This window comes from Cupressus sempervirens, chromosome 2 (genome assembly GCF_028749045.1).
Source record: "Cupressus sempervirens isolate cs-2001-9-10 chromosome 2, ASM2874904v1, whole genome shotgun sequence".
NCBI lineage: Eukaryota > Viridiplantae > Streptophyta > Pinopsida > Cupressales > Cupressaceae > Cupressus > Cupressus sempervirens.
Window position 1 is genome coordinate 762,406,710 of NC_143119.1, and position 14,978 is coordinate 762,421,687.

General features: G+C 33.0%; 1 protein-coding gene across 3 annotated transcripts in view; it reads left to right on the plus strand.

The window, feature by feature from the left end:
* The window catches only part of LOC149575675 (carbon catabolite repressor protein 4 homolog 4-like), a 140,618-nt gene that overhangs the window by 28,862 nt on the left and 96,778 nt on the right, over window positions 1-14,978 (plus strand). For all 3 annotated transcript variants that reach the window (XM_089815439.1, XM_089815437.1, XM_089815438.1), the window contains exon 2: window positions 4,622-4,718. In XM_089815439.1, coding sequence (XP_089671565.1) covers window positions 4,637-4,718 — 82 coding nt within the window. In that variant the 5' untranslated portion in view covers window positions 4,622-4,636. The remainder of the gene's footprint in view (window positions 1-4,621; window positions 4,719-14,978) is intronic.

Sequence of the window (14,978 nt, forward strand, 5' to 3'; positions counted from 1 at the left end):
ATGTGGGGGAATGAGTAGAACAAAGCATTCAATGAACTAAAGTTAGTATTAGTCAGTGTACCTTTCTTGGCACCCAAATTGGAACGAGGAATTTCATGTGCGCATAGATGCCTTCAACTATGCAATTGGGGCTATACACTAACAGAAGTGGGCATACAAGGATTTGACCACCCGATATTTTTTGTCAACCACCTACTCTCAAAAGCCAAAAGGAATTATAGTACAACTGAGAGGGAAGCACTGGGGTTAGTATACTTTATATAGAAGTTTTTCCATTATCTCCTAGTGACACTCTTCATGTTTTGTGCAAATTTTCAGGCTCTAATGTACCTTGTGAACAAGTGCATCATCCAAGGACATGTGAGTAGATGGTTGCTTCGACCGCAAGAGTTCACATTCACTGTCATTGAAGATTGGAGAAAAGTCCTATCATTGCAATTCAATTGTCTTAGATCAAATAAGGAGAGTTACGTGTTGGAGTGAACAAAGGCTTCCCAGATGCTAACCTCTTCAAAATTATATTGTTACCACTATGGTACGAAAGCATTTGGGGGCACCTATCACATGCAACCTTTCTAAGGGAGATGGCACTGAGTGTGAGGAGAAAGATAACACTTAAAATTAAAACTTTTCAGCTCATTAATGGGTTACTCTATAAGATCGGTCCCAACCACATGCTAGGGTGATGTGTCATGCAAGAGGAGATTCCAAGAATACTTAAGGAAGCACACAAGTGCTTGGTTGGTGACCACATGGGACTAGATGCCACTACATGCAAGGTGTTATTTTTAAGGCTGTGGTTGCCAACATTGCACAGATGCCTTGAGTGGGTAGGGGAATGCGATACATGACAAAGAACTAGAAAACTATTGAAGTGTGACTTCGTACCACTATTCCCTTCAAAGCCCCATGAAGTTTTCAGAGGGAGGGTTTAGATTTTGTTGGATCAAAGGTAAGTTAGACACATAGGTGTGGATATATTGTGGTAATGATGGGGTACCTTGATGGAAGAATTGTCATTGATGTCAAGTATGATGCAGATTTGATATAGATTCAATGAAAAGAAAAATCATTATATGCAGCATGAAGACATTAAAACAGCAATATATAGCAGATCAGTGAAGAGTCATCGCAAAAATATATATTAAAGAAAATCAGACAAATAGAAGGGAAAGATCTAAGGATATAAGTTAGAATGATGTTGTTCAAAGGCTTCTTGTCAACACACCTATATAGAGGGTCCCGGGAAGGAATCACAAGAAGACCAAATCTCTAAAAAGACAACAGTAGAGATAAGTGGTCAATGACAGGTGTTGAACAGAGTATATGAGCGAGTCTTATTTATAAGGCAGCAACAAAGACACACAAGTAATCTCAATAAACATAGAGGAGTCAGCGTGAAGAACAAACAGAAAAGGTTTTTACAGCACAGTTTGTAATCACAAATATGTAATGAGTCTCCAGCGATATTATTCCACCTCATATGGAGTGTGGAGGTAGTACCTCTGCTGTAGTAATGTGTTTTTGAGTGATATTGAGCATATAAAGAATTTTCAGAGTTTTACGACAATCGTCAACAGTAATAGAACTAGTATAGTGACAGATACAATGTACATATTTTATTTGCACCGGTGACATTCTTTTTGTAAGCTATGAGTTATGGAATTCTGCCTTGTATTAAAAGATGAAGAAGCTTTGACGATATAACATAAGATGAAAATATCATAGCAAGACCATTATCATACAAGTTAAATCCCAGTCAGCATCTCATGAAGTATTAGGTGAAAAACAAAATACTTGATATGCATCATGCTACTTCAGCGACTAATTTTGACATTCCACGTCACAAATAGTGTACTGCAGTGGTACATAGTATAACCTGCGATAACAAGGAACAAAAGTTTCTACAAAACAATGATTGGAAGAATCAAAGGCTGACCAAGTTGCTATTAAAGGTCTGCGGATGATTCAGGTGATAATGAGAAAGACAGTTTTCAAATAGCTATATGATATGAGTATCACCTTCCATCTGGATTATTTAGATTGAGTGGCAGTCATCATTATCGAACCTGGTTTCAGCAGATAATTAATTCATCCGTCAGAAGCTTTAGGAAGACTCGATTAGGGTTTGGGCGTGAATAACAAATATTATTGAAATATCTCTTGGGAACAATAGATTACTAATCAAATCAGAATAATATAATAGTTATCAAAAGTGATGATGCTCGATTATTATAAAGGAGGAATTTTAGTATGATTAGTTTAATGAAAGTCTATAATTTATTTTTGAAAAGAGATGACTCATTTATTTGAAAAGTCACATTTATAAAAATAAAAGATATAAATAATAAAAGAATAATGGAGAAAGAAACAAGTCAGCAACTTAAGGAGTTTGAGCGGATATATATATATATATATATATATATATATATATATATATATATATATATATATATATATATATATATATATATATATATATATATATTCAGATTGTTTTATCTGATATATATATTAATCAGAATATAAAGGAAATAAGTGGGATATAAAAGAAAACATATTTTTGTAGAGTTGAAGACTGACATAAAAAGGAAAGTATATTTTCAGAGTTAAAGAACAAATCAGATGAGACTATGCTCGGACAAACTCAATTATATGATGTGATATTGCTGGTAATGACAAAGGGACTTAGAATAATTTTTTTGGACAACAAATACAATTCCTGTTAAGACTTAGGTGCCATCAACCTTGTAAATCCCTAATTTATTATTTCCTACTAACTATCGTAATTTACCCATAAGAAGTGGAACTGTTCAACCATTGGTGGTGAAAGAGACTGAAAAGACAAAGTTACTTTTACCATTTGTAATTTAGGGAAAAGACAAAAGAGCTAGGCATCCTCTCTTGGAATCCTGTATTTTGAGGTAATTGGACACTTGATAAATGTTGTAAGAGCATCTATGACAGCTATGACAGCTGTCATAAGATCCTATGACAACACTTATGACAAGATTATTCAATGGCATTGTCTTCATTTACAGTTGGACCTAGAGGAGCAATATTCCAATTGAATGTATGCCTTGGTTTGTAATCTTTACTAAAGTTGGTTGACATCTATGATGGCACAACCCCACATTGCTTGAGTTTTCACTCCAAGTATATTTCTCCAGTGAATATCTTGTGTCATTCATGCTTGTGTATTATTTTTGTTATTCCATGCCTAACTGTTCATTGCTTCCATGGTTTGTTTTTGATTAAGAAAACAGGTTTTGAATGGGCCCTGAAACCCTGTACAAAATATCTAGAGATTAAACATTAAAGCCCATAAAGCAACAACAGACAAACGACAGAGCCGGCATCAAAAAAGCCTGAAACCAAAAGACAACACAGAAAAGCCAGAGAACTAAAAAGACACAGAAAGGGACAGGGGCCAGCTGGTTGTTAACCCATTCTTTTAATCATCTCCGCTGCTTCCATGGTTTTTTATTATTAAATAAAATTTATTTTGAGCTGATTCCAGGTTTACTGCTTGATTTAGAGCAACAGATGAGAGTAAATTTAGCTAATAGATGTTAGAGCAACAACATACTTCTCCCAGTATACACGAATAAGATTGTCTACAGTGAAAATCAAACATTGGTGGTTGCAGGAAAGTGGACGAGAACTGATTTCAGCAGTTGAGACATGGTTATGGGCACATATATATTGCAAGTTGAATATAGATGTAGATGGCAGTCCATAGATGTAACAAATTTCAAATTTTAGCTTATGTTTCTTTTTGCAATAAAATTGCATAGAATAGCATATATCCAAATTGAAAATCCATGCTGAAGAATTGTATAATGGAATATTCATATCATTTAATATAATGTATACGAGAACATAAAGCGCCTACCTTTCTTGTGCATTAGCCAGCTCTCACTCACTGTCATACATCCAATGCAGCTTACTCATTTTTATTATCCCGTGTGTAAAATAAAAGATTTTGAAAGGAAGTACAGCCATTTGGAGATTGGTTTCCTTATCATTTTTATTGAGTCTTAAACTGTGCCAGAGTATATGCCCCGCCAATGGTTTGATCAACAATGTAAAAATAACCTAGTAAAATAAATATGTTATTCTACTGTGGTTCACAATGGCTCCTAGCATCTGTCAAAGACATTCACTTAGTATATTGTATTCAATCTATAAATCACAGTTCATGACTAGGGACAAATGCCGTCATGTCTTAAACAGACAAATACTCTTAATAGTCTTAATTGTAATTATATATTAATGCAATTTAAATGGACCCGCTGCACATTTTTTTTCAAAATTCCTGTGTGTGTACTATATATATGCATGTATGTACATGTGCACACATGTATGGGTACATATGTATTTAATATAGGTATGTATCATGTATCAGGATTTTTCTATGAGTGGTCCGATCTTTCAGGTCATTTGCACTTTTTGACTTCTTAATCTCACTCAGTTGAGTACTTGTGAAAAACATGTGTCATATATCCAAAAGAAAAAAGAAGTGCTGTATTCAAACTGAAAAATTTAAAGCATTTTATTACATGCTAGTGAAGTTTGGTTGTGTTTGTTATGAGACAAGAATTAACACTTCTTTTTGCAGGGATTTTCAAGAACAATGTCAGGAGCAGTCTCATCATACTTGCCTGAATTTGTTCCAGTGGATGATAAAATTTGGGCTGTCAAAAACATTTCAGAGGGTGAGTAGGAATTCGGTTGAAGATGGAGCATTCATAATCATAATAGATGTGTCATATTTTCAAGATTGAATATTAAAGCGTGTAAGATTTTTTAAGCTATACTCACTTAAAATCATAAGATTGCATGCCATCTAAGTCATACACAGGAGAGCTAGAGGATATAGCATTGATGCTTACCATTTGACTTGTGTAAACTGGTGCAAATTTCACTTGAGAGGCTTGGTCATGGTATTTTTTTAACATCCATTTCCAAACTGGAATAATTAATGTAACAGTTTCTTAAGCTTATCCAATCCTTTACTGCTAATGAATAATTTTATGTCTGTATCTGTAGATGCATACATGTTTACATTAACATTCATGTGTGTATATCTACATGTACAACTGCACACATACACATCTCTTGAACTCACACAAACATTATACATTTTTAGATGTTTAGAGCACACATGTGCTGATATCTCTGCAATAATTCAAGATATCCAGTACTTGCATTGGTCCTGTGGCATTTTTGCAAAACATTTCTAGCTGCCTTGCATGTAAGCAATACCAGATGGAAATTTGACATGCTACCCTTTTGAAACTTTTTAAAAACAAATATTAGTGAAGGCAGTCAAAGGATCCAAATCAAGACACACAAGAAAAAATACAGGCAGAAAATTTTATTGAGACTGCTCATGTTTTTTGATGTATTGTTACCCTTTGAAATGAGCAGTGTTTTAAAACTCTCCAAAAATTATTTTGACTTGCGAGTACTCCTGAATCAAAATGTTAGGTGAGTTACTTACCCAAAAACTCTCCAATGAGTTTTTGAAAAACTCGTGGCAATTGTTTCCTATAAAACTTGAGTAAATGCAAAATATCACGATTTTTGTATTTATAATTCGTCTAAATTCATATAAATTATTTTTTATCGCTTATAAAAAATGTAATCTTCATTGGTGGGAAAGGTTTCCAAGGCTTTAATTTGGGCTTGACTGCCCCTTGACCCCATTAGGGGTGTTGCCCCCAAACCCCCATAGGGGCTCTTTTGCTTGACCTTGTTGGGGACATTTCCCTCAAACCCCACAACAGTGATGCTGCCCCTTGACCCTGCTAAATCATTGTACCTAGACCCCATAAGGGGCACTACCCCTTCTCATTGTGGTTTGCACTCCCAAATACCTTTAATATTAGAATCAGCCAAACAAAAAATTCCATTACAATGAGGGGGTGATAAGGAATCAGGATATAACTCTTGAGTGTGCCTACTCAGACATATAATAGCACAACTTGCCAAAAATCTCTTTAGATGAGGCAGCTTTGATGTATGACATAGGAAGTTGCATTATAGGTTATTTGGAGTCGAAGTTGTTTCTGGGTCCATGGTATGTATTAAATTTTAGTCATATGCTTCACAAATTTAGTCATATGTTTGTTTTTGAATAATATTATTAAACATTTATGTATATCAAATGTTTGATGGAATTGCTGAGTTTTTCCCAAGATTTTGCAAAGTGCCAAGTTTCATTATTTTTTGGGCTTGTTGAGTTATTGCCAAGTCAAATTTTTTCAATTATGGAAACAAACATGTATTCTCAACAAACAAATTCGGGTTTTGTAAACATCTAAACTAATCATGTAGACTTTTCTTTCTTCTTGCATAAGTCTTTAAGCTATGTATTTTTTTTTGACACCTTAGGGGTTTGGTTTGGGTTCGGGTCTGGCCCAAATATGCTTGTGGGTTCGGACAAGGTCTGTGCGCACAACATGTAGTTCAACACCAATTGAACCTAGTTCAAATTTGGGTAGACCACCCCATATATGGTCGAACCAAGTTTGAACCTGACCATAAAAATATGACAATCGACGATTTTTTTTTTTTTTCAAATTTCATAATTTTTGAGATCTATAACCCTAAAACAGTGATTTAAATTGTCTTGTGTTGGATTTTATGACTCATTTGGTGTGCAAATAATAGGTGGTTGAATGAAATCTTGGTTAAGCAAGAGGGATTTGGGAGATTGATTTGTAAAGCTTCATTAAAGTGTTTGTGCTTCATTCCTAGACCATTGCAAGCTGCTAATAGGTGAAAGAGATAAATTGTTTTTTCGTTTGATTTTTTTTTAAGGTTTAAGTTTTTAGATCTTTTTCATTTCTCTTTAATTATCCATAAGATTATCTTTTTTTTGATTCTCTAGTGTTTATTTTAAATATGTGTAAAATTTCTTGCTATAGGAGCTACAATGACATGTACCTTGTCCTCTGTGAGCAATAATAAACTACAAAGAATAGATCCAAATTCTGATTTTCCTTTGCGAGTATGTTGATATTACATGACCCCTTCTAAGAGGTGGATTCTATTGAAAGTTTCGGGTTGTTACGTATGAAGGAACAATTCATATTATCGGTTGGTAAGCCATATGTGTGCATATCATAGAAGTCAAGTAATGCCCTAGCAAAAAAGATGTGCCTATACCAAATGATACAATATTAAAATGTCACAGAGCATGAAGAAGCTGAAGAGAGAGAAGCACGCAGGCAAAATTTGCCCACTAAAAAATAAATCAAAGGGAATGCAACCACCATCTTTAAATATTGTGATAGAAGACGACTCCTTTTATACTACTACATTTGAGCTTGAAATTGAAACTCAACCACCCATTCCGCGAAAAAGAAAGTGACCTTTGGAAACTTCACATCTTAATGAGTTGGGACATTGCCAACCTAGATATAACAAGATGCATAAATGCATGAAGGTTGCCTTAAAGTGTTGTTCATTCCCCATATTGGAAGAAGATGTTGGAATATGTCAATGAAGCTACAAGAGGGTTCAAGAGCCCCAATTGTGAGAAAATATGGACCGCCTTGTTGGAAAAAGAGGTCAAAGGGTTTGAGGATGCATTGAAGCCCATAAGGGATTCATTGATTGAGATAGGGGTATTGATTGTTTCAAATGGATGGGAGATGCAAGAAATTATCCCTTGATCAATGTCATAGCAGTGTCCCCTAAAGGGGCAATGTTTTTGAAATTTGTGGACTGTGAGGGGCAAGTAAAAAATTGGCAATTCCTTGCCAATATTCTCATCTCTGCTATTGAGTCAATGGTACCTAGAAATGCTACCCAAGTCATAATGGACAATGCAAAGAATTATAGAGCAGCAGGTTTGTTTGTTGAAGATTGATATCAGCATATCTTTTCGATACCTTGTGCGGTACACTCAATCTTATGCTACAAAAGATTGAGCACAAAAATAGGTGGATAAAAGACGTTATTCAAAGGCTGAGGACATCCATATGTTCGTCACAAACCACCACATGACTCGAGGAATTTTCAGATTATTCTCAAGTTTAGAGCTATTGAAGCAAAGTGAACTTAAAGTAGTGATTTAATCATAAACAATATATTTAGTATTTTACATTTTCTGATTTTTAATAATTTGGTAGTGTAATATGTATTCCTTTTTGAAATTTGTCTCTATTTAATATTTTTTTTTTGTTCCAATTTTTATTATAGGTTGTTGAGACCTTTTATGCATCAAACTTAATCATCTTGAGACTAGTAAAAGTGAAAGTGGCAATTTGCAATATGGTGATCAACATTAATCGGTCTATATGGAGGAAAAGCAACACTAATAAGGCAACAAAAATTAAGCAAAGGATATTGGACGACTCATGGTGGGAACCTATAGAGTATTTCCTTTGGTTTACCATGCCCATTATGAGCTTGCTTTGCTACAGTGGCTTGGATAGGCCTTGCCTTCGAGAGGTGTATGATGACATTGACTCCATGCTTAAAAATGAATAAAATCATAAATGATGAAGAGCTAGACCATGAGGAGACCTTGTAATGACCCCATTTTTTCCATCCCTGTTTGATAAGATAAATTTGAGCAAGGAATGATGTAATTCCCTAAAAAAAATGATATCCTTATATATTTTTCATTTTGAAGGGATGTGTCTCTTCTAATGCGCTTATTATAATTATTATTTATATGATGAATATATTATTATTATTAAGATTTTCATAATTTTTATTCTTTATTTGATAATTATCATAAATATTATTTATTCTTTATCATCTAATAACTATACATTTCAATCATAATATTTGATGTATTACTATTTTATATTATATTTATTATTATATTAATAATATCATTATTATATCAATATGTTGATATACAGATTACGTTATACTATGGTCATATATAACCTTATATCATACTTAATGAATATATAATATTTATTTATTAAATCAATAGTTAATAGTAATGTATTTAATTGAAATTATTTTATATCATCTATCTATCTCTCTTAGGTGGAGAACACTATAATTAGGGTGGGGGCCATGACAGTCTGCCCCTCTTGAGTTTGCTTGTCCTCAAGCAATTATTGAGTTAGTATATGATGGCCTATGCAAGAATATATGAATGAAGACACAAAGTAGACAATTAATGCGTGGACACACAATTCAAACATGAGGTAGACACATGAATGAATGAAGACACAAAGTAGACACATTAATGCATGAAGACACAATACGAACACGGGGTAGACACATGAATGAATGAAGACGCAAAGTAGACACATTAATGCATGAAGACACAATACAAACACTAGGTAGGCACATGAATGAATGAAGACACAAAGAAGGCGTGAAGAAAACACATTGATGCAAGAAGACATGATGTAGACTCAAGTATACATGTTAAAAATTTGTTAGATTTCTTTCTACAATTTGAAATAAGAAATGGTTAAAGTAGTGTTTTACCAAATTTGACCCTGAATGTCATGCTCCTTTTCCTTGTCTGAAAATCAAAAGTTCTCGGAGATGTGTATTTTAACAACTTTCATTTAGCTAGTACTAATCCTTCTTAACATTTATCTCCTAGTCGCACCTTCTATATTTGAACTTTTATTATAAGTCCTTATTACACACGTGCTTTGCCTTTGTTATTATCCAAAATATTTTTGCCTAGTTGTTGTTATTATGGCTTAGGCACGTTGATCTAATGTCGAATGAGGTTAAGTTCCTTGTCAATAATGTCCCTTTGTCAAACCTATTAAGTTTTGGGACTGATTTCTTCAAAATTAAATGATAAGAGATGTAGACCATTTGAGATTACCCTATTTTTCTTTTTTTTTTTTTTTTTCTTTACCCTAAATACACAAAAAGAGAATAGGGGCAACATTGTAATTCGAGATAGAGTTTCCCCAATCAGACAAGAGGAGTTGTATAATAAAAATTTGATTTTCTCAGATTGTTCTTCTTTATCAAACTGAATACTTTACTCAATTAACTATTAAACTTGATTTGTGTAGACTACTATGAATTCCAAATATAGTTTGATTGGATGGTGTGGTTCATAACCATACACTGAAGAAGAATATGCTAGTGGTTGTATTTCCCAGACTATAAAGTGTGAATAGTAGACTGCGCATAAGAATTATTCTTGGGAAATTGGAATCGACGGTGGTGATTGGGCCTTGGCTTCTCATAATATATGATATTTTTGACCTTCCAAATGTTCAACTGTATAAAAACATCGACAATTTACCCTCGATAATACTTATGCTAATTGAGTTCTTGACATTAATGTTTACTAACTTTCACCATATAAAATCATCAGTGCAAATAAGGATGGTGTAATGCTTCTATTCACCACCATAGAATGGATCCCTGTTTTGTGTGTCTTTCACTACTTCAACTCCTAACTTGCTGATTTACTATGTATCATTTGTTTACTTCAGTAGAGAAAGGAATTGATGGATTCTCTATGTATCATCTATAAATAGGGTATGCTGACTGTATTATTCTCTGCATCCTATCTAGATTCTATACTCATAGATTACTCCTCTAATCATCGTATGGATGCCAGTATTTATTCTTGATCATATTGTTCTTGACTTTGCTTATGCTAATCTCGTCTGTCCCAATTCCTTTGTCTCCTTTTTAATTGTCATTCCATTTATCACTTATTCATTTTGTCCTTCGATGTTTTTAATGAATTTTATATTGTGTCATTTTTTAATTACCACTTTGCTAGGGTATTTCTAAATCTTATCCACTTCTTTTCACAATCTCCTTCGATGCTTGGGTGCTTCTCCCTCCATTTAGATCAATATTGTTTTTATTTTATGTAGTCATAATTGTAATTGCTTTGATGTGAATAAATTTTTCACAGGAAGGCAGGAAAACTTGCTTTGATACAAATTGTGATGACCCCATTTTCCATCCCTGTTTGATAAGATAAATTTGAGTAAGGAATGATGTAATTCCCTAAAAAAATGATATCCTTATATATTTGTTAGGTTTGAAGGGATGTGTCTCTTCTAAAGCGCTTATTATAATTATTATTTATATGATTAATATATTATTATTAAGATATTCATAGTTTTTATTCTTTATTTGATTATTATTTATCATAAATATTATTTATTCTTTATTATCTAATAACTATACATTTCAATCATAATATTTGATGTCTTACTATTTTATATTATATTTATTATTATATTAGTATAATATCATTATTATATCAATATGTTGATATATAGATTACGTTATATTATGGTAATATATAACCTTATATCATACTTAATGAATATATTATATTCATTTATTATATCAATAGTTAATAACTTAATGTATTTAATTGAAATTATTTTATATCATCTATCTATCTCTCTTAGGTGGAGAACACTATAATTAGGGTTCTAAGTGGGGGCCATGATGGATCTTCAAACATTTGCAAGCAATTGTTGTAGAACCATGGAACAAGATGATAAGTCATATACATTTGCTTGCCTATGCATTGATACCCAAATATTATAGAAACCAATATCTTAGTATGCTAGGAAGGCTGCCACCATAGAGAGATTTACAAGTGTCTGATGGGTACAAGGCCATATTTGAAAGACTCTTTCCTAATGATGATACACAAGATTTGATTACAAATAAGTTCATAGAGTTCGTGAATGCAAGAGGCCTAAGTAATGGTGTTCTTTGTCATCGATTTAGGAAGAATGCTCATAGTTGGTACCTCCATGGCCAACAATTCCAACTGTTGCAGCTCCTTGCAATCAAAATTATATCACAAGTAAGTTTTATTTATAATTTTAATTTACTTTTTTTGCACAGGTTCAATAATGTTATTTTGATTTCTTACTTTGAATAATTTTATTTTGATTGCTTACTTTGTCTTGTCTTCATAGGTTGCCATCCCATTTGCATCAGAAAGAAATTTGGGCACATATTCTTTACTACACTTAGTAATGCGAAGTAGGTTGCCATCAAAAAGAGCAGAGAACTTAGTATATGTGCATTCCAACTTGTGTCTCCTTTCCCACAAGAAGAGTGAATACAGAGAAGGGGAGACAAATGTGTGGTATATAAATTGAGCATATGGGCTTGGATGCTTTTAGTTCTCAACTTGCAATTGATTTATTTGATGACTTGGACAATGATAATGTTATTAGTGCAGCTGATCCAATCGGCCTTGGCAATATTTGTGAATCAACTAACAGAGGAAGATAATGAAGAAGAGAAAATATTAATCCATTAGTTAAATTTGAAACTCAAACAATGATATTTGAACTTGATGTTATGATTTATCATCTGATATTTTAATATTTTGATGTTGAACTTGAAGTATATAACTATAATGGTATGATCACGATGCTACAATTACAAGTCTATGGTGTTTTTTCTGTTTATATGATATCACATGACATTGTAATCTTAATTCATGCTTAATAAAGTGCACACACGCATATACACAGACATACTGTTGTGTGCATAAAAGTGGGTCACACTTCTATAGACCCTTATATCCAAGGTACTCTATGAATTAGAGAACTTAGATGGCAGCCTATAGCTTCCCATCCATGACGTGTGGATTATGCAAATATAACACTCAAATGAACCAAATATGCAAAAAAAATCACAAGGTACACCATGAAATGGAAGATTCAAAAACAAGTGCAAGAGTGCAAATGTCCAAGATTTCCAAAGTATGCAATGCAAGTATGCAACTAGAAATACAAATGCAAAGATAAACTAATAATGTAGAATGCAAGCTAACCTATGAAAATAAAAGAAAATCTAAACTAGAATGAGATTACAAAATCCCTATTTAGACTAGATGTATTAAGCTATTATGCAATGAAATAAAACTAAGTGAAGCTACGCTAAAAGAAAGAGACAAGAAGATAGAAGTTCTCCACAAGCATACGTCTTCAATCTTGTAGCATAACGGTAGCAAAAGAGTGGATGTAAGAATGAGACAAGAAGCAAGAAGTTCTCCACAAGCAAGAAGGTCTTCAAATCCTGTAGCATAATATTAGCCAAAATTAAATGTCATTAAGAGAGGAAGAGCCTCCATTTTAAAGGAAAATGGATGGTTGAGATCAAATTTAGGGGACTCATGATCAAGGGTGGAGATTCATTCAAAGATGAGTGGATGGGTCCATTTTTGATTATTTAATTCAAAATGGAGGAGCATTTTTGAATTTTAAAATGAGCACTTTGAATATTAAAATGAGCACTTTGAATATTAAAATATTAAGTTGAGCATTTTGAATATTAAATGAGTACTTTGATTAAAAAAATATATTATGGATCCATTTTGAATAAAATATTAATTTCGACCCATTATGAATAAAATATTAATTTCCATCCATCATGAATAAAATATCAATTTCTATCCATCATGAATAAAATATTAATTTCCATCCATCATGAATAAAATATTAATATCCATCCACTATGAATAAAATATTAATTTCCATCGATCATGAATAAAATATTAATTTTCTTAAACCCATTATGAATAAAATATTAATTTCCATAAACCCACTATGAATAAAATATTCATAATGGAATTAAGGTCCCATTTTAAATATAAAATTCATTTTTGGAGATAAATGTCAAATCTCAATTTATTTGAAATTAATATTTATGTGTATTTGTCAAATGGGTTGTAATAGTTGATTTGAATTAATTGATTTTATTCATTTTAATTCTCATCATGGTGTAAAATTCTGCATTTAGGATTCTAACCAATTTTGAGTGATTGCATTTGCCTCTCTTTGACTAATGTGTGATTGATCTGGGAACACATTACGTCAAAGAACAAAGAAAGCAAGTGACTGAAGATAGCTTTGACTTTGAGCGAAGTGCAGAAAGAGATAGCTGATCCTAGATGTATAGTCGGCAAGCGTGAAGACTGAGCATTAGGAGAGAAATAGCAATATTTATAGCAAATGGAAAGGTCAAGCATATGCTCCAAATAATAGAAAGATGGGACAAATCATAACTCAAGACGAGTACTGACATGTCCAAGTAGATAGCAGAGAGTAGATAGCCAACAGCTCATAGCAAACAACTAATAGCAAATAGTTGGTAGCAACAGCTGAAAGCAAAGTATTTAGAATGTTCCTGCCCCTTGGGATTGAAATCGAAATGAGATAGAGGAGATGCAGAAAGTAGCGAGAGTTGATCAAATCCAGTTAAACAAAATTTCATGAGTAGAATTAAAAGATGAGATGCCCCAGATTGACCAAGAAGGATGAAGCATGAGAAATAGACCAAATCAAGAAGAAAGTGGAAATGAAGCGAAATGAACGAAAGAGATATATGGAGAGAGATGAAAAATGAAGAAGAGGAAGAAGAAAGGGTGGTTGCCCTAACATGAAGAATAGACCTCAAATGGTCAGTCAACTGCACAAAAGAAAAGAATGAGCTTTTAACCCACGAATTTAGATTTTGATCCCAAAAATGAATCTAGGATGTCAAAATTAAGTAAAGGTGCAAGTAGGTCAAAATAAGAATATTGAAGCAAGATAATGAAATAACAAGATTGAGAAAGATATGGAGACATGATCGAGAAGGAGGAAGAAAAGTGAATGTAGTTGACTGATACCTCCTAGATAGATAAAAGGAGACTCTTCCAACACTCAAAGATGCAAAAGCTAAAATGAACCTGACATGCAAGCTAATATGAAAATGCAAGGTGTACCCGTGAGATGCATACATGTTGGTCCTTCATATTAGTTTTTATTATTGAGCATTTGCAACAAGGCCACAAGATGTCAGACAACCCTCACTAATATTTCTATCATGAGAATATGAATATGACATTAGTCGGAGTTTTGTCGGAATGAGATGTAAGCATCAAGGCACAAGAAGCTAGAATGACTAGAACACCTATTCCATTTGATTTAGCAAGTGAACATAAGCATCAAAGCATGTTCGCAAGACGGGTGAATTATTATTAT